Consider the following 24,201-nt stretch of genomic DNA (forward strand, 5'->3'; position numbering starts at 1 on the left):
CACACACCATTAATGGATAAATTCTTAATGGAACAATTCAGATGGATTGGATAACAGATCATTGGAAAAGTTGATCCAATTTGCTGACCCTTTACCATTGTAACTAGCAATTGTATCTTTATAATAAAGTTGATTTTCAATAGAGGAACAAGGACCTGAGGGCAAACTGTTCAAAGAATTGATTCATTAAAAAATTATGATGAACATGTGATAGGTTAAAGTTAAATCACTAAAATGGTAATCAACATAAAATTTTTCTACCATTCAGCATCAATTGAAATAAATGGCAACTTATCTCTGGAACGGTTTTACAAATATGCGTAACTTCAGAACAATGGCTCTTTTTTCTGTGACAATCGCAACACATCATTATGTGATATTGTGTATTTGATATGAATATCATTCTCTTTTACAGCCATGACCACACCAAACACAGGTATGACCTGAATCTTTTTGTTCTGATTGTTACATTATGGACTGACGTATCCATAGATGATTAGGAATTAACTTGCTTGAATTTTGTACTGTAACATTACACAGTAGTGTAGCGGTTAGCGTAACGCTATTACAACGCCAGAGACAGGGGTTCAAATCCGGCCGCTGTCTGTAAAGAGTTTGTACGTTCTCCCTGTGTCTGCATGGGTTTCCTCCCGGTGCTCTGGTTTCCTCCCACAGTCCAAAGGTGTACAGATTAGGAAGTTGTGGGCATGCTATGTTGGCACCGGAAGCATGGCGATACTTGTCAGCTGCCTCCAGAACACAAAAGATTAATTTCACTGTGTGTTTCAATGTGCATGTGACTAACAAAGATACCTTATCTTTTCTTACAAGGACACGTAGTGATAGCAGAAAGAATGTATTTGACTGAAATAACTTCTTTGCTTATTTCATATTAAATTTTATTAATATCTCTTTTATTGCCAAACAGGTGTGACCAAGTAGTTATTTTACCATATAGCCGGCAAAGAGGCAATTTGGCCTACTATTTCCATGCTGTCCAACAAGTATTTCTTTATTCTAATCCCATTTACCAGAAGAGATTTTATGTTTATTAAGGAAAAAAGAGTAAATAAAGAGAGAATAGGGCCCCTTAAAGACCAAAGTTTGGTACTTTTCTCATTTGAGTTTAAGAGAATAAGGGTTGATCTTATAGATGTGTATAAAATTATGAGGGACATAGATAGGGTGAATGTGTACAATCTTTTTCCCAGGGTTGGGGAATCAAGAACTAGAGGGCATAGGTTTATGGTAAAAGCGGAGAGATTTCATAGGAACCTGAGGGACAACATTTTCACCTAGAGGGTGGTCTGTATATGGAATGAAATGCCAGGGGAAGTGGTTGAGACAAGTTTATTAACCATATTTTTATTGGTTTATTATTATTGTTGGTTTATTGTTATTAATGTCACATGTAACAAGGGACAGTGATAAACTTATCTGGCATACCGCTCATACAGATGAATTCATTACACACTGCATCGAGGTAGTACAAAGTAAAATAATAACAGAATGCAGAATAAAGTGTAAAGTGTAACAGAAAGTGCAGCGCAGATGGAAAATAAGGTACAAAGTCATAACGAGGTAGATTGTGAGGTCAATAGTCCATCTTATTGTGCTAGGAAACTATTCAATAGTCTTATAACAGCAAGACAGAAGCTGTCCTTGAGCCTAGTGGTATGTGCTTTCAGGTTTTTGTACCTTCTGCCTGATGGGAGAGGGGAGAAAGAATGTCCGGGGTGGGTGGGATCTTTGATTATGCTGGCTGATTTACTGAAGCAACGAGAAGTATAGACAGAGTCCACAGAGTGGAGTCTGGATTCTATGATGTGCTGAGCTGTGTCCACAACTCTCTGCAGTCTCTTGTGGTCATGGGTGGAGCAGTTGCCATACCAAGCTGATATGCATTCAGATAGGATGCTTTCTATGGTGCATCGATAAAAGTTGGTGAGGATCAGAGAGGACATGCCAAATTTCTTTATCCTCCTGAAGAAGCAGAGGCACTGGTGAGCTTTCTATTCCATGGTGTCTATGTGGTGGGATCAGGATAGGCTATTGGTGATGTTCACTCCTAGGAACTTGAAGCTCTCAACCCTCTTGACCTCAGCACCAGTGATGTAGACAGAAGCATGGACACCGTCCCCCTTCCTGAAGTCAATGACCAGCTTTTTTGTTTTGCTGACATTGAGGGAAATGTTGCTGTCATGACATCATGTCACGAGGCTCTCTATTTCCTTCCTGTTGCTTTTTGTCAATTGTTATTTGAGATACGGCCCACTACAGTGGTATCATCTGCAAATTTGTAGATGGATCTAAAGCAAAATCTGGCCACGCAGTTATGAGTGTATAGGGAGTAGAGTAGGGGGCTGAGGATGCAGCCTTGTGGGGCACCATTGCTGAGAATAATCGTGGTGGAGGTGTTGTTACCTATCCTTACTGACTGTGGTCTATTGGTCAGAAAATCAAGGATCCAGTTGGAAAGTGAAGTGTTGAGTCCCAGGTCTCAGAGTTTGGGGATGAGTTTGCTTGGAATTATAGTACTGAAGGTGGAGCTGTAGTCAATAAACAATAGTCTAACATAGTTTGCCTCTTTGCCACTTTGACTCCTCTGCTCCAAGGAAAACACATCCAGACTATCTAGTCTCTCCTCATAACATAACCACTCCACCCAAACAACAACCGTGTGAATCTCCTCCCTCTCATGCAATTGCATTCTTCCTATAACGTGGTGACCTGAACTGTGCACAGTATTCTAAATGCAGCCAAGGAAATGTTTTATAAGATTGTACCAAGATCTCCCTGCTCTTATATTCAATGCTCCGGCACATGAAGGCAAGTATCCCACATATTGTAGCTTCTTCACCACCTTATCTATCTATGCTGCCACCTTAAGGGATTCTTGGACATGGACACTGAGTCCTTCTGTTCCTCAATGCAGTCTAATACCTTACCATTAAGTGTGTATGTCCTACTCTTACTCGTGTTCCAAAAATGAATCACCTCACACATATCAGGAAGAAATTCCATCTCGTATTGCTCCACACATCTTTCCAACTGACTAATATTGTCTTGTAGTCTTTGACTCATGTCATCCTCCTCATGATTAGTAATACTACCGATTTAAATCAAAATTGTTAATGTATATAATAACCAATAAAGGTTCCAGGACTGATCCATATGGTACACTACTGGTAATAGGCTTCCAGTCACGAAAACAACAATCCAACATTGCCCTCTCATCTCAAACCAGTTTTGGATCCTAATGGCCAATATGCTCTGGCTTTGATGGGCTCTAAACCTTTGGACCAGACTCCCATCTGGGACCCTTTCAAAAGCAATACTAAAGTCAATGTAGACAAAATCAAAAGTTAATCAATACATTTTCTACCTCTTTGAAAAAAATCAATGAATTTAGGTCTGGCAGGATCTCCCACTCACAAAACTATGCTGATTGTTTTCTGATTAATCCTTGCCTTTCCAAGTGCAGATTAAGCCTGTTCCATGGATTCCTTTCCCCAATAACTTCCCTACCACTGATGTTGGACTCGCAGGCTTGTAATTAACTTACCTTATCCCTGCTGCCCTTCTTGAGTAAGTGTACCACATTTGCTATCCTCCACTCATCTGGCACCTCACCTATTACCAATGAAGATTTAAGAATCTGTCAGCAATCTCCTCCCTTGCCTCCCATAGCAGTCTGACATAGTGATTTATCCACCTTTTAAGCTTGTTCAGACATCTGATACCTTTTTAATGATAACATGTATCAGAATTTTACCCCCATCCTGCCCCTAATTTTCCCAACTGCAATGTCCATCTCTTTCATGAATACAGTCAAGAAGTATTTGTTTAAGATCTCACCTGTCCCTGGCTCCACTCAAACTTGCCAATTTGGCCCCTAAAGGGGTATTATCTTTTCTTGTTTACTCTCTCACCCTCAGTATTTTGGTATTTCCTTAATCTTGTCTGCCAGTGATACTTCATGCTTTCTCTTTGACCTTCTAATTTCTTTTTTAAATAACCACCTACACTTTCTATACTCCTTGAAGGGCATTCCTTGTGTTTAGTTCTCTATACCTGTCACATTCTTTCTTTTAATTCTTTATCCAGCCCTCAATCTCAATTGAGATACAGGATTCCTTGAACTTGCTATGCATACCTTTCACTCTTACATGAACATGCTTGCCCTGAATTCTCATTCTTGGACTTCTGAATGAACCCCACTTGTCAGACATAGACCTACCTGAAAGTAACTGCTCCCTCTCTACCTTTACCAGTTTCTGTCTTATGATGTTGAAACTAGCCTTTCTCTATTCCAGGACTTAATTTCTGGAGCATCCTTATCCCTTTGTTCCCTTTGAACCATTGTGATTATTACAATATACACTGAAATGACCAATGATAATTAAACATTAAGTTGCTTGAACTTGAAAATCAGAGTACTTGGAGAAATTATGTACTTGACAATTTCATATCAAGCTGTACAACTTTCTTTCTTACAGACATAACCACAGCAAACAGAACAGGTAGAATTTGTACATTTTCATTGTGATTGTTCCAGTGTGCACTGTCATCACCACTGATAATTAGAAACTAAATTGGTTGATCTTGGTACTTCAAAATATTTTCTCCTTTGAATTCTCACCAATACAAGACAAGCTGTGAGAATAGAAAGAATTTATTTACCTGCTTGGGCTTCTTTGAAGAAGAAGGAGTGCTCAACTTTATCAGTAATATTCTTTATTATAGAAGAGATCTTTGCAGACACACAAGACTTCTGATCAGGTTGAGGAATATTCTTTTGCTGGGAGGCTGAATACTCCAGAAGCCCAGACTGTTCTCTATTTCACATGCCAAGTGCCACTAAGATAAACAATCTGCATTTTTCCACATCAAATATCAATATTATATGACTTCTGTCATTGTTCAGATACTGACTAGGATCTCCATGTTTATGCAGGATATTTTGTGTATTTGCAAGGAAGGAAACAACAAAACTCTCCCATTTCCTTTGTGTTTTACATTTGTGTTCTGAGCTGAGTTTCAAGACTTTGCTTTTACCAAGTTTATGAAGCACATGAGAGAACTGAGCTTACACTCAACATTCCCAAGACCAAGGACTTCTACCAACCTGCCCCTCTGACGATAATATTCACAAGACCCTGGAAAATGCTTTCCATATCCCAGGAACCACCTCTCTATGAAGGCAGACGTCACTGATAAAATTCACCACCATCTCAATGTGCCAACAAAGCCTTTGGTTGATTGAGGAAAAAGGTGTTTAATGATTAAGACAGACCTGGCACAAAGTTCATGGTTTAACAGGCGGATAATTAAATGACAAACTTGTTTACCTGTGGAAGGTTAAGATGACTGCAGTGCAGAGTTACAGGAAATGCTTTTATAAGTAAAGGAATGAAGAGTCCATTGAATCATTATTCTGCTGTATATTTGAGATGAGAATATGACCTTTTCTTAATCTTATGACTTGATAGACACACTCCTCAAAAAAAAACTTACATGGTGTGTCTGTAGCATGTTAGTGTAGGACATCCACAGCTTTAATTCAGAAGGACTTTCTGACATTTACATTTGAAAATTCAGGACAATGGAAAAGGGAATTGAAATGTCCAATCAATGAAAACTTTCTTAATAAAGGAACAGAGGAATCTGAGGGATCACATAACAGATCTTTATAATATAAAATAGAATACATTTGAAAAACACAAATCAGGTAACATCTGTGGAAAGAGGAACAGAGTTAATTTTTTAGGTCAGCTGTCCACAGATGCAATCTGATGACATCTTTGTAAACAAACACAGAAAATACTGGAGACATTCATCATGTCATGCAACATCTGTGGAATTCAAAAAGAGTTAACATTTCAGGTCAACGATCCTACAAAAGACTAACATATGACATTCAACATTAACTGTTAACTCTGTTTCTCTTTCCATCATCTGAGACAATCACAGTATTTCCTTTATCTAATATTCTGATTGTTTCCTATCAATATTTAAAATTATTTCTTTTACTCAAAGCACAGCAGGTATGTTCTATATTTTTCAATGTGATATAATTCCAGGTTAAAATAAAATAAATAATGAAATTGCGTTAATTTGTTACTCCTGGAAATGTTTTCTTTCCTCTTGGGTCTCTGTTTGCAGGTCCACCTTTACATGAATGAACCCTTGCTTCAGTTAGTTTAATGGCATGCTACAACTCAGTATTTCCTATAGGAGGCGTCTTAGTATAAAGTATGCAGACCTCCACAATAATGCATTTTTCAACTTGGTAAACAGTGGTGTGCAGCTCACTTTGAAATATCTTGTATGATCCTGAAATATCTTTCACCATTGCTCCATTATAAGGAGATTGTCAATTGTGGAGAAGACCACTGTCACCATCTCCTTGCGGGCTCTTCTTATCATGGGTCTTAGCTCTCCTGGTGCACAGGAGCTTCTTCCTGGCATGGGTCTTATTGATCAGGACTTGTATGTACATTTGAGTGATTATGAGAGGTGTCTCCCTTTCCTCTGTGAGATCTCTTGCCTCCACGGCAGCCAAATCATTTGTGTTGCCATGGTGAATGTTTTTTCAGAGCAGATGTCCCTCTCTATAAGCTGTGCAGCAAACTGTTTAGAGTTGTGGTGAGGCTCCAACAGGACTTGCATAGATGGCTTTCAGTTCTTGTTACTCAGTTTAAATCATGCAGATGCTGTTTCAAACTGGATTTTGGCCAATCTCATACGGTATTTGGCAGGGGACCTTCTTCGTCATCTGTGTTAGAACATAGAACAGTACCACACAGGAACAGGCCCTTTGGCCCACAATGTTGTGCCGAACCAATTACATTAGTGATAAAATGCCCAACTTAATTAATCCCTTCTGCCTACACAATGTCCATATCCTACCATTTCCCTCACATTCATGTGTCTATCCAAGAGCTTCTTGAATGCCCCTATCGTATTTGCCTCCACCACCACCCTACGCAGCACATTACAGGCACCCACCACTGTCTGTGTAAAAAAACTTGCCCTGCACATCTCCTTTGAACTTACCCCCATCACCTTAAATGCATGCCCTCTGGTATTAGACATTTCAACCCTGGCTATCTACTCTATCTGTGCCACCCATAATCTAATAAACCTCTATCAGATCTCCCCTCAGCTTCCGCCACTCCAGAGAGAACAACCCAAGTTTGTCCAATCTATCCTCATAGCACATGCCTTCTAATCCAGGCAACATCTTGGTAGACCTCTTCTGCACCCTCTCCAAAGCCTCGACGTCCTTCCTATAATGTGGCGACCAGAACTGAATGCAGTACTCTAGATGCGGCCTAACTAAAGTTTTATAAAGCTACAGCATGTCTTCCTGACTCTTGAACTCAAGATACTTAGATACAGCTGTGTTTTAGTGCAGCAAAAATGGGTGCAAGCCAAATCAGACACAGTACAGCTTTAATTGGGAGGGCAGTGGTAATTGATACCTGTTAAAAAATCAAGTTAAAAATAGCAAAGGAACAGGGAGTAGTAATGGACATTTAATGGAAAACTTCTCAGCAGAGAAACAACAAGATTTGTGAATTCAGATAATAAATTCTTAAAAGCAGGTTTGCAGATTTACGGGGATTAGCTAGCATTGTAAGTTTCCAATACATAGGCTTTCAAGACATTAAGAAACACATGGGCTTTGAAATATATCTGTGCCGTGCTGAAATAATTGGTATAGCAAAGTTGAAATTCCTGTTAATACTGAGAGATGTAAGTTTGCATACTGCATCTCAGTTACTGCCATTGTATGCTCAATTTTAGGTGAGATTTTCATTTTTTTTAGGTCTGTATTTTTGTCATCAAATTGACATGCACAAAACTTTTTTATAAAGCACTGGTTTGGTCACAAAAACAAATGCTAGACTGGAAGAACTCAGCCAGTCAAACAGCATCTGTGGAAAGAGAAACCAGTCAACGTTTTGGGTCAGAGACCTTCCAGCATCTGCAGTTTCATGTTTTTGATTTCTGGTTTGACCACAACTGGAGTACTGAATCCACTTCTTGACACCACAATTTAGGGAAGATATGAAGGCATTTGATTGAAAGAAGATATTTATCAAAATGGGGTGAGGTTCTTTAGTTATGTGGATATTGTAGCAGAGGGAGTTGAGAGAAGACTTGCTGGAGATTGTTCCCATAGGTGGATGTGTCAAGAACTAGGAGACATGAAGATGAATTGCAAAAGGATATAGACATGGGAAATTTTGTTTTAAACATAATAAGTAGTTAGGGTCTGAAATTCACTGACAGAGGTGCTATTGGATGCAGATTCCATTGTAACATCCAAAATAGAGCTGGATAAGTAACTGAAAGAAAATAAAACTTGCAGAGCAATGGGAGATAGCAGGGGAGTGTGACTGGTTCCATTGTCTTACATGGAGTAGAGACTTGTTGGACTGAATGGCCTCCTTGCATGATGTGACCATTTTGTGAATCTTTACACTGCAGGATCATTCCAGCCTTCATCTGGTGTTATATGTTACATTTCACTGTTTGCTGAAAACTGCTGCAATTGGGAGTTTATTGGTACACTCTACTTCACAGGAGGAGGTTTCATTACTTCCCCATCAGCCCATGGGAACAGGCAGGTTGACCGCATGCATTTATTGCCATGTGGACATTGCTGAAGTGCAGGCATTCATAGATAGCACTGATGTCTTCATAGAGTTATCCCTGGAAACTGGGAGGGCCTGCCTGTGAAAAGAAGACAGCCCTCCTATGTGTGAAGTAATCCCTCAGCTTTTTGAGGACCCTCTCAGTAAACCTGGGAGCATATGCCATGCCTTCAGGAATCACTGGGGCAGTCTTGGTGAAGCAGACAACTCAATCCATGAGCTGGAAGAACGCTGGTGGTCTTGGGATTGTGTGTCTTTAGCTGCTGGCTGAGTTCTCAGCTGCGTCTCTACATGCTGGCAGCTGCAAGGAATTTAGCAAAGCTTGCTGTTCTTAAACTGCTCCATGAAATTTCATGATCTTATCAGAGATTTCTAAAATAACATTTATGAGACAAGCAATATTGTTTTAATGCCAGGAATATGTCACAGATGAATTTCTAGATCATGGTAGAATTCTGTTAAAGGCATTGTTTTTGCTCCATTTTGAATAATAGTTTAATTATTGGAGAAGCTATGGAAAAGGTTTCAATCAAATCATTAGGGTTTTACCAATGATAAAATGAGACATTGAAACATTTAAAGAGATTGACGTGCTGTTAAAATCATGAAAGTTTTCCAGCTGTGTTGGCAAAAGCACTCTTCACATTCGTGAATGGAAATTGCACCAAATCTACGGAAAAGCATTGTGAGGAATAGAGAAAAAACAACTCCCAAAGTTCCTTTTGAGTTTTATTCATCAAACTGCAATGATAATTTCTTTTATAGTTACTGTCCAAAACAGCCAAAACACTTACTGCCTATTTTAGCAGGATAACCATTTTATGACAAATGCTTACTTTTTGGCTGTACTGATTCAATTGAATGTACAGTCCTATTAAAAGATATGGGACAAGAAGAATCAATCAGGATTTTCTATGAACTGGAGCAAAAGACAAACTGCTTGAGGAATTCAGCAAGTCAAGCATCATTTGTGGAGGCAAAGAAATGGTCGACATTTAAGGTTGTAGCCCTGTATCATGCCATTTCTAGGCATTTATACCTTGTATTTGGAACTGTGTTGAATGTATACTGAGGCATGATTTTGATGTTAATTTATAAAAGATAAAATGTAATTAGTTCATTAAGGCTGTATTTAATCCAGATAATTTCCTATCCCAGGCTGTATTGTCGATTGTGGAGAAAATGGAAGATGTGTAAAGATATTTCATGGCTACATATGTGAATGTGCCTTTGGCTTTTACAATGAAAATAATACCTGTGTGAAGGGTAAGTGTATAAAATATTTTATTTTGAATGCTGTAAAATACAGGTATTATTTGGAAATATTGCCATATGGTGTGTTTTCTAAGTGAGATTGTATTTAGAATTCTCATTTTTGTTTTAAAAATACCACCCAAAATGTTTAAACCATGAACATATGTACTTAAAGTCAAAACCTGATTGCAGCAGCATCACAGGCATCATATAAGTAGCATTCACAAGAAAAACATAAATTGTGTATAATTTATGTTTAATTTTGACAAGAAAGACCATAGTTAGAACAAAAAAAGTTCATTTCAGTGCAGAGTGGTCATAGTTTTGCTAAACTGTTGTGATTAGGGTTTTGCCGGTTGGTTCAAGACCTGAATGGTTGAAGGGAAGCAGCTGTTCTTGAACCTGGTGGTGTGGGACTTCAGGCTTCTGTACCTCCTGCCCAATGGTAGTCAAAAAGATGGCATGGCCTGGATGGTGGGCATCTTTGATGCATGTTGTCTTCTTGAAGCAACACTTCCTGTGGATACTTCCGATGGTGGGGAGGGATATGCCAGTGATGTATTGGGCAGAGTCCACTACTCCATGCAGCTTCTTGCATTCCTGTGCATTTGAATTGCCGTACCAGACCATGATGCAACCAGTCAGGATAATTTCAACAGTACACCTTTAAAAGGTTGTTGGAGTGTTCGGTGACAAGCCAAAACTCCTTAACCTCCTAAGAAAGTAAAGATGCAGGTGCGTTTTCCTTATGATTGTATCCATGTACTGGGCTCATTACAGGACATCTGATATGTTAACACCCAGGAATTTAAAGCTGCTGACTCTCTCCACTTCCAATCCCCCAAATTAGGCGTCCTATCTCGCTCCAGTCAGCTGACTCATTGCCACCTGTGATTCATCTAATAACAGTAGTGTCATTGGTGAATTTGAAGATGACGTTGGAGCTGTACTTAACCACACAGTTGTGTGTATAGAGAGTAGAGCAGGGGGCTAATCACGCAGCCTTGAGGTGCACCTGTGTTGGTGATCAGCAAAGAGGGGATGTTGTTACCAATCCTCACTGACTGAGGTCTGCTGATGAGGAAGTCAAGTATCCAGTTGCAGAGGGAGGTACAGAGGCCCAGATCTTGAAGCTTGATGATGAACTTGGATGGGATGATTGTGTTGAACGCTGAGCTGTAGTCGACGAACAGCAGCCTGATGTATGAGTATCGTCTTACTATATGTTACAAGGTTCTGTCTGACAGAAAGTATGAAATGCTTTGAGAGGAGTGAATCATGTCGTAATGTTGATTTTTATATTTTCTTTTGAAACCTTTAAATGCTAACAATGATATTGTATCTAAATAGAGATAATTATAAATATATAAAACAGAAAAAGAATCAAATCAAATGAATGTACAAAAGCAATGGACATATGATATTCCCAAAACAGAGCAATATCTTTGTATTTATTTAGGCATACAAATTTTATTGACACCTCAATTGTAGAAGAACGGCTATTGTGTTCTGCTAGCAATTTATGAAGATGTTGCAGAAATTGCAATCTGTTTCCTTACTCTTTCACATTAATTGGGGAAATGTAACTTATTTCCCAGTGTACATAATAGATATTGTTCATGTGCAAGAAAAATTGAATTGATCTACTGTGTAGTAAAATGTCCCAATGTGTTTCACACTAGCATTATCAAACAGAATTTAAAACTGAGTCAAATGTAGATATGAAACTAAAAAAGACAAAGGCTGGAAATGCTCAGTGGGCCAAGCAGCATCCATGGTAAGAGATGCAGAGTTAATGTTTCATGTTGAAGACATGTAGAGATATTAGGCCAGATAAGCAGCAACTTGGTCAAAGACATACTTTAATGAGTAATGGAAGATAATGTATGCCTTACTCTCTGTCTCAAGACTTCACACCAGAGATTTGTTGAGATATTAGAAACTTTATGCTTTAAAGACATTGGAGACATTAGAAGCTTTATGTTAGATCAGTATAAATGATGATATAATCTCAGGATAGATTTGTATTCAACATATGGAAATAGCTATGCTCCAATCATACAATGTATTTCGAACTTTCAGTTAACCAGGCATATAATCACTCCCATTCTGAGTTGATTGTAGATGTTCAAGTCCAAATGGCCTGATTGGAACTGTCTTCTTGCCAGCACAGTTAGCACATGCTTCTTTTATAGAGTCCAACCAGAGCTTACTCTTCCTCCTCCATTAACAGGTGCTGCTTCATAGTTAGGTCTGCAAGTGTGTTCTTGAGTTAACCACCACTTCCATGCTGAAAAGTATGGCCCTCAATGTTTTGGAAAAGCTTTGTGCAAGGTCATTGCTACTTGACATTGCAGTCAGTCTTTGTGGCAGATTTGTCAAACGCTGAATGTTTTATTGTTCATTCCCATTAGTCATTTATACTAGGCAGCCACAGCAAATTGCAGCACCCTTCCAACTCTGAGTGAGGGAATTCCTCAACATTTTGTTCCCTTATTCTGAGATTATGACAAATAGTTCATGTCCCCACCCATGAAGCAATATCCTTCCAGAATCTGCTCTTTGAAACCCTTTTATGTTTAAAGGAAATTGCCTCTCACTCTTCTGAATTCTATATTCTCTCAGCCCAATTTACTCAATCTTTCTTTTAACCCAGTAATCAGTCAAGTGAATATTTGTTGCATTCCCTCTGTCAAGAATATTCCTTCTTATCTAAAGAGGTCCAAATCATGCACACTCTAAGGGTGGTTTCTCCAACTATCTATTTAATTGCAATAAAAAGGCTAAAATTCCATTAACTTTTCAAATTGTTTTCTCTGTTGATATTGTGTATATTCTCTGTTCCTGTGATATTGTGTATATATTAGCACAGGATTCCCTAATGGTTAACTTGCAGGTTGAGTCGGTAGTAAGGAAGGCAAATACAGTGTTAGCATTCATTTCGAGAGGACTAGAATATAAAAGCAAGGATGTAATGCTGAGGCTTTATAAGGCATTGGACAGACCATATTTGAAGTATTGTGAGCAGTTTTGGGCTCCATATCTCAGGAGAGGGTCCAGGGGAGGTTTACAAGAATGATCCTGGGGATGGAAAGGTTAACATATGAGGAGTGTTTGATGGCTCTGGGCCTGTACTCACTGGAGTTTAGAAGGATGAAGGGGGGATCTCATTGAAACCTACTGAATATTGAAAGGCCTGGATAGAGTGGATTTGAAGAGGATATTTCCAGTAGTGGGAGAGTCTAGGACCAGAGGGCACAGCCTCAGAATAGAAGGACATCCCTTTAGATCAGAGTTGAGGAGGAATTTCTTTAGCCAGAGGGTGGTGAATCTGTGGAATTCATTGACACAGATGGCTGTGAAGGCTATGTCATTGGGTATATTTAAAGTGGAGGTTGATGGGTTCTGGCACAGTACTGTAGCGGTTAGCGTAACGCTATTACAGCGCCAGTGACCTGGGTTCAATTCCCACTGTTGTCTGTAAGGAATTTGTACGTTCTCCCCGTGTCTGTGTGGGTTTCCTCTGGGTGCTCTGGTTTCCTCCCACATTCCGAAGACATACGGGTTAGGAAGTTGTGGACATGCTATGTTGGCGCCGGAAGCGTGGCAACACTTGCGGGCTGCCCCCAGAACACTCTACGCAAAAGGTGCATTTCAGTGTGTCTTTCGATGTATTTGTGACTAATAAAGATATCTTATCTTAATTAGTAAGGGTGTCAAAGGTTATGGGAGAAGGTAGGAGAATGGGGTCAAGAGTGAAAAATAAATTAGTCATGATCATATTGGTATTGGTTTATTATTATCACTTGTACTGAGGTACAGTGAAAAGCTTGTCTTACAAACCGATTGAACAGGTCAATTCATTACACAGTGCAGTTACATTGAGTTAGTACAGAGTCCACTGATGTAGTACAGGTAAAAACAATAACAGTAAAGTGTCACAACTACAGAGATAGTGCAGTGCAATAAGGTGCAAGGTCACAACAAGGTAGATCGTGAGGTCATAGTCCATCTCATTGTATAAGGGAACTGTTCAATAGTCTTATCACAGTGGGGTAGAAGCTGTCCTTGAGTTTGGTGGTATGTGCCCTCAGGCTCCTGTATCTTCTACCTGATGGAAGAGGAGAGAAGAGAGAATGTCCCGGGTGGGTGGGATCTTTGATTATGCTGGCTGCTTCACCAAGACAACAAGAGGTAAAGACAGAGTCCAAGGAGGGGAGGCTGGTGTCTGTGATGCGATGGGCTGTGTCCACAACTCTCTGCAGTTTCTTGCAGTCCTGGCCAGACCAGTTGCCGCACCAAGCTATGATACATCCAGATAGGATGCTTTCTATGGTACATTGGTAAAAGTTGGTGAGAGTCAAAGGAGACAAACTAAATTTCTTTAGCCTCCTGTGGAAGTAGAGGCGCTGGTGAGCTTTCTTGACTGTGGCTTCTACATGATTTGACCAGGACAGGCTGTTGGTGATGTTCACTCCCAAGAACTTGAAGCTCTCAACCCTCTTGACCTCAGCACCATTGATGTAGACAGGTGCATGTACACCACCCCCTTTCCTGAAGTCAATGATCAGCTGTTTTGTTGACATTGAGGAAAAGGTTGTTGTCATGACACCATTCCACTAAGCTCCCTATCTCCTTCCTGTATCCCGACTCATCGCTGTTTGAGATACAGCCTACAACGGTGGTATCACCTACAAACTTGTAGATGGAGTTAGAGCAGAATCTGGCCACACAGTCATGCGTGTGTAGGGAGTAGAGTAGAGGGCTGAGGACGCAGCCTTGTGGGGCACCAGTCTTGAGAATAATCGTGCAGGAGGTATTGCTGCCTATCCTCACTGATTGCGGTCTGTTGGTCAGCAAGTCAAGGATCCAGTTACAGAGAGAGGTGTGAGTCCTAGGTCTCGGAGTTTGGTGACAAGCTTGCTTGGGATTATTGTATTGAAGGCAGAGCTGTGGTCAATAAACAATAGTCTAACGTAGGTGTCTTTACTGTCCAGGTGCTCCAGAGCTGAGTGTAAGGCCAAGGAGATGGCTTCCGCTGTAGACCTGTTTTGGCAACAGGCGATTTGTAATGGGTGCAGGTTGTCTGGTAGGCTAGAGTTGATGCGTGCCATGACCAACCTCTCAAAGCACTTCATGATGGCGAATGTCAGAGCCACTGGTCAGTAGTCATTGAGGCATGTTACCTTGCTTTTCTTTGGTACTGGGATGATAGTGGCCTTCTTAAGAGGGGGGAACCTGAGATTGAAGCAGGGAGAGGTTGACTATGTCCGCAAATGCCTCTGCCAGCTGATCAGCACAAGATCTGAGCACGTGGCCAGGGACACCGTCTGGGCCAGGTGCTTTCCTCGTGTTCACTCTCCAGAAGACTGATCTTACGTCCTCCACTGTGATCTCAGGTTCAGTTGTATTGGTGGCTGTCAGGGTGGATAGTGACAATCCACTTCCCTTCTGTTCAAACCGCACATAGAATGCGTTAATTCATCAGGAAGGGATACGCTGTTGTTAACTATGCAGCCTGTTATGGCATGTAAGCCCTGCCATAACTGACGGCTGGTCAGTGACTCTATTTTGAGTCAGTATTGCCTCTTGGCATTCCTGATAGCTTTCCGAAGGTCATACCTCAATTTCTTGTACAGATCAGGATCACCAGATTTGTGTGCAGCAGTCCTCTCCTTCAGTAGGAGTGGATCTCCCGGTTCATCCATGGTTTCCTGTTAGGGAACACCCGTATTGTCTTCTTTGGCAGTCAAATGACAGAGCAGACTCAATGGGCTGAATGGCCTAATTCTGCTCCTAAGTCTTATGGTCTTCAAAGTGTCTCGTCACCTTCAGGGCAAATAAATATGTATAATAAATTGCGGCCTTGCTGGTGATACCCATGTCCTATGAATGAATATGTATCTGTGCATTCCTTCTTAATGTTCCCTTTGATCTTTTTCAAATTGGTTTATTATTGTCAAATGTGCCAAGATACAGTGAAAAACTTTGTTTTACATGCCATCCATACAGATCATTTCATTACAATAGTGCATTGAGGTAGTGCAAGGGAAAACAATAACAGAAAGCAGAATAAAGTGTTACAGTTACAGAAAAAGTGCACTTGACAATAGGGTGCAAGGCCACGACAAGGTAGATTGAGAGGTCAAGAGTCCATTTTATCATAATAGGGGACCATTCAATAGTCTTATTACAGTGGGATATAAACTGTCCTTGAGCCTGGTGGTACATGCTTTCAGGCTTTTGTATCTTCTGCCCGATGGGAGGAGGGAGAAGAGAGAATGTCCAGGGTGGGTGGGGTCTTTGATTATGTTGGCTGATTTACTGAGGCAGCAGGAAGTGTAGACAGAGTCCATGGAGGTGAGGCTGGTTTCCGTGATGTGCTGAGCTGTGTCCACAACTCTCTGCCATTTCTTCCGATCACAGGCAGAGCAGTTGCCATGTGTTTCTAAAGAAGAATTAAATTTTCCTAGAATTTCTTTATTTCTTCAAGTCATTAAATCTTGGTGGTTTACATGTTGAATAACTGGATAACAATAACCCAACAAACAGGATAAATCAGTAGTGAAGACCTTTTAAAATGAAAGGACAATCACTGCTCCTTTTTGCACTTGGTGGCTATGTTTCAGTAGCTTTCCAATTATTTAAACTAATTACAATAAGAAAATGCGAAGGACAAGAAATGGGGAAGAAGTTACTGTCATTTATAATTCAGTTTACAGAATCTTCTGAAATAATTGAACAAAATATAAACATTTGATCCTCTTTTTGTTTAATATCTAGGCAAAACCTTTGGTGGAGAACTAACCATTGAAGAAGTATTTAAAGAAGAAATGAATGACAAAGCATCCAAGGAACATGAGAAACTTCTCAACAAAATAACTGGAATAGTATGTATTTATAGCTATATAGTACAATTTATAAAGTAAGGGCTACAAAAGACTACACTAACTTCTGTTAAATAAGAAATGAATCGAAGATGTAAAATCCTGAAACTTCACTATACTTCATTAAGACTTGCAGGACATAGATTCAGTCCTCCAGTTCTTAAATGATAAGTTCCCCAATTTCATCAAGCTATTGTGACGGAGCATTGAACAAAAATCACGGAAACAGGGAGACTATCAAAATGACATTCATTCACAATTGCACTATTTGAAGGCCATTTAAAGATCAACACGATGAAAAGTTGAATCAGATTGGACTGATACAGCATCTATTTTTTGAGGTTGCACAAAATAAAATTTTATCTGCACTTGGTCATGCTTAACATCATTTTGCAGATGCAGTTTTGACAATCAGACCAGGCACTTCAATGTGTGATCCACGTTAGTGTTGCTTGCCTTTTCCTGGTGGTATAACTGATGCTATTATTTTCATAATGTTCACTTCAATCTACTGTATATTGCATAAACTGGAGCTCAAAGTTCTATGCTATAATCATTTTAAAAAGGCCTCAGTAAAACTAGAAGTGCATTGCATTCATTTATTTCTTTGCCTGTAATTTAAGGGTACATTCTACTCATATCATGAGACATGAAAGGGTAGCTTCAAAACTCGCTACAGACTGCTTTGACAGCTTCCAAGTTCTGCAGAGTTTGCTACAATTAACAGTGAATGTTTTCTCCAGCATGTCACTGTTAATATATTCATTCAATTGGTGCCTCATTAACAACACTACTTAACAACACTACTGGCAATACCATATTACTGAAAGTATTGTTATGACAATGACTGGCCACTCGAGGTGGATTGGCAACTTCGGGAACGGAGGTGAAGATTTGTTCATTCAACAAAGAACCTCTTCCTAGGGAGTCTTTGGAGATGTCACATCCCACCAAGATGTGTCTGATTAAACAATGTATTTGCAAACTAGTCTTCCAAGATTGTCAACACTGGGATATGTAACATTAAGTAGGAAGAACTTCAGCAGGGTTCTTGTGCCAGGACTACTCTCCCTGTGGAGGTCAAAATCATGTTGACTCTGATCTTTCTTGCTACAGGAATTCTCTAAACAGCAGCAGTGGATCTCTGTTAGTTCTTTCAACTTGTTATACACCAGAGAGGGTTCCAGGCATTGTAATTGCAAAGTAATTATTTCACCTACTTTGACTTCAATGAGAAATAAATGTCATCTCATCCACTGGGACTTGCCAGTGTTACTGGCTTCCCAAAAGTGTAAGCAGCCATTGACTACACCTGTGTGCCCATAATGGCTGCCATGAGGAGCATAGACCTTTTTTCATCAAAGGTCTACACTCCAACAGTGGGCAGCTTGCTATGGATCATGAGAAGAATTTCCTCATAGTGACTGCCTTGTTTTTTAGAAAGGACGCAAGATTCCTACATCCTGTGGGAGAGAGTACTGTTGGACATTTTCAGAAGCCAGCAGTGCCCAGTGGAATGGATCCTAGGGGTGAGGGTTTCCCCTTTCTTCTGTGGCAGTTCACACCTCTGCACTCTCCCACCATAGGAACTGAACACAGATACACACCTTTAATCATTATAACAAAAAGCAGCCACTATCCTCCAGATATAATTTTATTGCCTGCCCCACAATACATGTCGGGCAAATGAAGAAACATCATTGACACGTGCTGTACGCCTCTCCATCTTGGAGCTAGTTCCTGAGGGCCATGAGGCAGAGTTTGACATGTGTTAGGAGTAAGACGACTAGGAGGAAGAAGACTACCGGGATGTTGTCCCTGGTCAACGTCCACAAACTTATGTCCCAGCTGAGAAGTGGAGGATTGAAAGAACCCTGTAAAATCATATTCCCCAAATAGAAACCGAATGAACCTGTTAGTTCCACCTACATAATATGCTAGAAATCAGACAGGAAATCCAGATGATGTGAAAAGATTCCTTATATTCTGCTTTGTAAGTCCACCTGCACTTGTTGTAATGCACAAATGTTTGAATTATTTAAACAGCTTGTTACAACATCTCTGCTCTTCCTGATGAGTGCACCTCACTGAAAGAACTTGGATCCTGAAACAAAATACATTTTCCTGCGAGGATCTCAACTCAGGGGCTGTTGTGCTGTGCAGGTCACATGACTCAGCTTTAAGAACATGAATTTTTTGTGGGATTGTTTCATTGTGAAGGATTCTTACCCCTGGAGGATTCTACCATGTGGAACCTTTTGGATGACCTCTTTTTTGGGCCCTTGTTTCAGGGAGTAAACCACCCTAATGCTGTTTAACATTGTGTTTCTGTCAATTTTGGAGTTTTTGTTTGCTTGGGTTCCAATTTGGCATTAGCACTAAACACAAGAATCCAATTTCTAAGCAATATTTTTCCAAATGGTTTTTAATGCAAAGAAACTATAGAAGGAGGAGAGGAAATGTAAAACAACTATTTTAATCAGAAGTATTAGTCTTTGAATTAAAAATATATCAGAATTAGGTTTATTATCACTGACATATGTCATGTAATTTGTTGTTTTATGGCAGCAGTACAGTAATGTCAGTATCGTGAATACTGAAAATTTATCAAATATTCTGATTTGTTTTGCAGTTTAGTGAAACATTAAAGGACCATGGCTACAAATCAACTGTAATAATTAATGTAAGGTAAGGAAGAAATTGAATTAAATATTCCCATGTAATCTCTCAAGTTGGCCTGATAAATGGCCTGAATCATATGCTCAGTCTTATTATAGTTAAACAAGAAAAACAGAAAAACTATGTTCAAGGTTAAGAGAGAAAATAGTCTAAGAAAGAGAGTATACATATAAATATTCATATATGAACCATTTGGATGAAAATGTACGAAAATGTACAAGGTATGGTTAGTAAGTTTGCAGATGATACTAAAATAGGTGGTGTCATTGACAGTGAAGAAGGTTATCAAAAATTACAGGGGGATCTTGATCAGCTGGGTAAATTGGTTGAGGAATGGCAAATAGCATTCAATCCAGGTAAGTGTGAGTTGTAACGCTTTGGGAAGTCAAACCGGGGTAGGACTTTCACAGTGAACAGTAGGACCCTGGGGAGTGCTGTAGAACAGAGGGACCTGGGAGTACATGTGGCATCACAGGCAGACAGGGTGGTGAAGAAAGCATTTGGTACACTGGCCTTCATCAGTCAGGGCATTGAGTATAGGAGTTGGGATGTTATGTTGCAGTTGTACAAGGTATTGGTAAAGCCACACCTGGAGTACTGTGTATGGTTTTGATTACCCTGTTATAGGAAAGATGTCTTTAAACTGGAAAAAGTGCAAAGAAGATGTACAAGAATGTTGCCAGTACTCAGAGGCCTGAGTTTTAAGGAGAAGTTAGGCAGGCTGGGACTTTATTCCTTGGAACGTAGGGAGACTAAGGGGTGACCTTGTAGAAATATATAAAATTATAGAAACATAGAAAAACCTACAGCACAATTCAGGCCCTTTGGCCCACAAAGCAGTGCAGAACATGTCCCTGCCCTAGAAATTACTAGGCTTACCCATAGCCCTCTCTTTTTCTCAGCTCCATGTACCTATCCAACAGTCTCTTAAAAGACCCTATCGTGTCCGCCTCCACCATCGTTGCCGGCAGCCCATTCCAAACACTCACCACTGCTCCACATTCCAGGTAGCATCCTTGTAAATCTCCTCTGCACCCTCTCTATGGCTTCCACATCTTTCCTGTAGTGAGGCGAACAGAACTGAGCACAGTACTCCAAGTAGGGTCTGACCAGGGTCCTATATAGCTGCAACAATACCTCCCGGCTCCTAAATTCAATTTCACGATTGATGAAGGACAATACACCATATGCCTTCTTAACCACAGAGTCAACCTGCGTAGCCGCTTTGCGCATCCTATGGACTCGGACCCCAAGATCCCTCTGATCCTCCACACTGCCAAGAGTCCTACCATTAATACCATATTCCGCCAACATATTTGACCTACCAAAATGAACCACTTCACACTTATCTGGATTGAACTGCATCTGCCACTTCTCAGCCCAACTTTGCATCCTATCTATGTCCCGCTGTAACTTCTGACAGCCCTCTACACTATCCACAATACCTCCAACCTTTGTGTCATCCGCAAACTTACTAACCCATCCCTCCACTTCCTTATCCAGGTCGTTTATAAAAATCACAAAGAGTAAGGGTCCCAGAACAGATCCCTGAGGTACACCACTGGTCACTGACCTCCATGCAGAACACGACAATTCAACAACCGCTCTTTGCCTTCTGTGAGCCAGCCAGTTCTGGATCCACACTACAATGTCCCCTTGGATCCCATACCTCCTCACTTTCTCAATAAGCCTTGCATGGGGTACCTTATCAAATGCCTTGCTGAAATCCATATACACTACATATACTGCTCTCCCTTCATCGATATGTTTAGGCACATCCTCAAAAAATTCTATCAGGCTCATAAGGCAGGACCTGCCCTTGACAAAGCCATGTTGACTGTTCCTAATCATATTATACCTCTCCAAATGTTGATAAATCCTGCCTCTCAGGATCTTTTCCATCAGCCTACCAACCACTGAGGTAAGACTCACTGGTCTATAATTTCCTGGGCTATCTCTACTCCCTTTCTTGAATAAGGGAACAACGTTCACAACCCTCCAATCTTCTGGAACCTCTCCCGTCTCCATCAACGATGCAAAGATCATCATCAGAGGCTCCACAATCTCCTCTCTTGCCTCCCACAGCAGCCTGGGGTACATCCCATCCTGCCCCAGCGACTTATCCAACTTGATGCTTTCCAAAAGTTCCAGCACCTCCTCTTTCCTAATATCTACATGTTCAAGCTTTTCAGCCTGCTGCAAGTCCACACTACAATCCCCCAATCTTTTTCTGTAGTGAATACTGATGTAAAGTATTCATTAAGTACCTCCGCTATTTCTTCCAGATCCATACACACTTTCCCACTGCTGCATTTGATAGGCCCTATTCTTTCACATCTTATCCTCTTGATCTTCACTTACTTGCAGAATGCCTTGGGGTTTTCCTTAATCCTGCCCGCCAAGGCCTTCTCATGTCCCCTTCTGGCTCTCCTAATTTCCTTCTTAAGCTCCTTCCTGTTAGCCTTATACTCTTCCAGATCTCTAACATTACCTAGCTCTCTGTACCTTTTGTAAGCTTTTCTTTTCCTTTTGACTAGATTTATTATAGCCTTTGTACATCACAGTTCCTGTATCCTCTCGTGACTCCCCGTCTCATTGAAACATGCCTATGCGAACTCCTCACAAATATCCCCTGAATATTTGCCACATTTCTTCCGTACTTTTCCCTGAGAACATCTGTTCCCAATTTAATCTTCCAATCATGAGGGGCATAGATAGGGTGAATGCACACCGTCTTTTTTCCCAGGGAAAGGGAATCAAAAGTGAGGGGGCATAGGTTTAAGGTGAGAGGGGAGAGATTTGAAAGGGACTTGAGAGGCAACTTCACACAGAGGGTGGTGCACATATGGAACGAGCTGCCAGAGGAAGTGGTTGGGGGAGGTATAATAACAACATTTAAAAGACATTTGGACAGGTACACGGATAAGAAAGGTTTAGAGGGTTATGGTCCAAATGCGGGCAAATGGGACAAGCTCAGATGGGCATCTTGATTGGCATGGATGAGTTGGGCCAAAGCGCCTGTTTCTGTGCTGTATTACTCTATGACTCTGTAACTCCAAAGTAAACAACCAGGGAATATAAAAAACAGATTATAAGAGTGCAAATAAGATTAGTAAAAAAGGAAATGAGTAGCAAAAGTACATCACTTAAGAACTTAAGAAATTGGAGCAGGAGCATCCAAACGCTTTGAGTCTATCCTGCCATTCATCAAGATCCTAAACCATATACACCAATCACTGTAATATCCATAAATCTTCATAATTAGTTGCAATAATGACTAATATGTAGTTTTAATTCCAGATTATTAGCTGAATGTTCATATTTTCATATTGTATAGTGCCTGGGCTCCTCAGGGATGTTAAGAGACAGTCATATGCTTATCCAAGGAGAATTCATGATACCAGGAGATACCTGTGGGCCCAGATAGGAATTATAGAGAAAAATAAGTGAAAAATAACAGGTGGCATGTACTAGTGGTAAATGGAATTGGCTGGAGAGAAGAGCCCAAAAATAGTCAACAGGAGAGGAAAAAAAGGATCATACTAGAAATGAAACTGTTTATGATTCTTTGGTGGGCTTTCTGATTAGTCATTTGACCTTGTTGCACTTGCATGATGTCACTGTAAATTTGTGCTAGTGAATTAAGTTATATGACTTTATAATTGCAGGAAAGGGAGTGTCATCACAGATGTTACAAACACATTTAATAGTAGTAGTTCGGTGACAGAATCAGTCATTGTGGAAGCTTTATCAAAATCATACAAATATAAACGTAAGTGATACCATTTTTGAACTTTTTTATTACTCAGTAATAAAATGGAATTTCAGGCACTGTATAATGAAGCAACTGTTGTCCTTTTCTACACCTCTTCCAATGAACACTTGTATTGAAACGAAAATCAAATATCTGCAGGTGCTGGAAATAACAACAGAAAATGCTGGAAACAGCCAGCAGGTCAGGCAGCATCTCACAGATAGACATAACGCATGGAAACAGGCCCTTCAGCCTAATGTGTCTGTGCCAACCATCAAACTCCCATCTACACGAATCCCATTTTTCCTGTCCACATCCACATCAATTTCCCCTGCCCAATTCTCCTGTAAATGACCTAAACCAACTCAATTTATAGTAGCTAATTAACCACATTAGCCAGCCAGCATGTCTTTGGCACGTAGGAGGAAATGGGATCACTTGGATCACAGAGAGAATAAACAGTCCACACAAACAGAACCCAAAGTGAGACCAACTGCTGTACCACCAAGCTATATCATCTGTGGAAAGGGAAACAGAGAAATACAAAGAGTTGCTTTGATGAACAAAACATTTCTGCTTTCACTATCCCTTTCACATAAGTAACCTGATAAAATTCTTTAATCTAACAATACCATGATTAAAATGAAATCAGAAGTCTCAATTATGCAATGTGTAGAATTTTTAATAGAATTATTAAAAATGAGAAAAATAAATACTAAATTATATGAAGGAAAACGGGAAGGATTTGCTGAAACATATAAAAATTAAATCACCAAAGAAGGAGAAAGATTAGCCTTAGGTGAAAGGAGCACATTGTGGAAGTCTGGCAGTTAGTAACTAAACCACTTGCATTGGCTTTACAAATAATGGCAGAAATGAAAAAATTAGAGATGAGAGCAGAAAAGGGAAATTGCCCTGAAAAATACTCATGTTCATGAGTTCTGATGTAAGACTCAGAACA

At 40.1% G+C, this 24,201-nt stretch overlaps 1 protein-coding gene across 20 annotated transcripts in view; it reads left to right on the forward strand.

Moving 5' to 3' along the window:
- The window catches only part of LOC127577657 (mucin-13-like), an 88,955-nt gene that overhangs the window by 40,401 nt on the left and 24,353 nt on the right, over positions 1-24,201 (forward strand). For all 20 annotated transcript variants that reach the window (XM_052029094.1, XM_052029111.1, XM_052029130.1 and 17 more), the window contains exons 10-14: positions 416-436; positions 9,825-9,932; positions 16,704-16,810; positions 19,440-19,495; positions 23,155-23,258. In XM_052029094.1, the coding sequence (XP_051885054.1) occupies positions 416-436; positions 9,825-9,932; positions 16,704-16,810; positions 19,440-19,495; positions 23,155-23,258 (396 nt within the window). The remainder of the gene's footprint in view (positions 1-415; positions 437-9,824; positions 9,933-16,703; positions 16,811-19,439; positions 19,496-23,154; positions 23,259-24,201) is intronic.

The sequence above is a fragment of the Pristis pectinata genome, chromosome 1, assembly GCF_009764475.1.
Source record: "Pristis pectinata isolate sPriPec2 chromosome 1, sPriPec2.1.pri, whole genome shotgun sequence".
NCBI lineage: Eukaryota > Metazoa > Chordata > Chondrichthyes > Rhinopristiformes > Pristidae > Pristis > Pristis pectinata.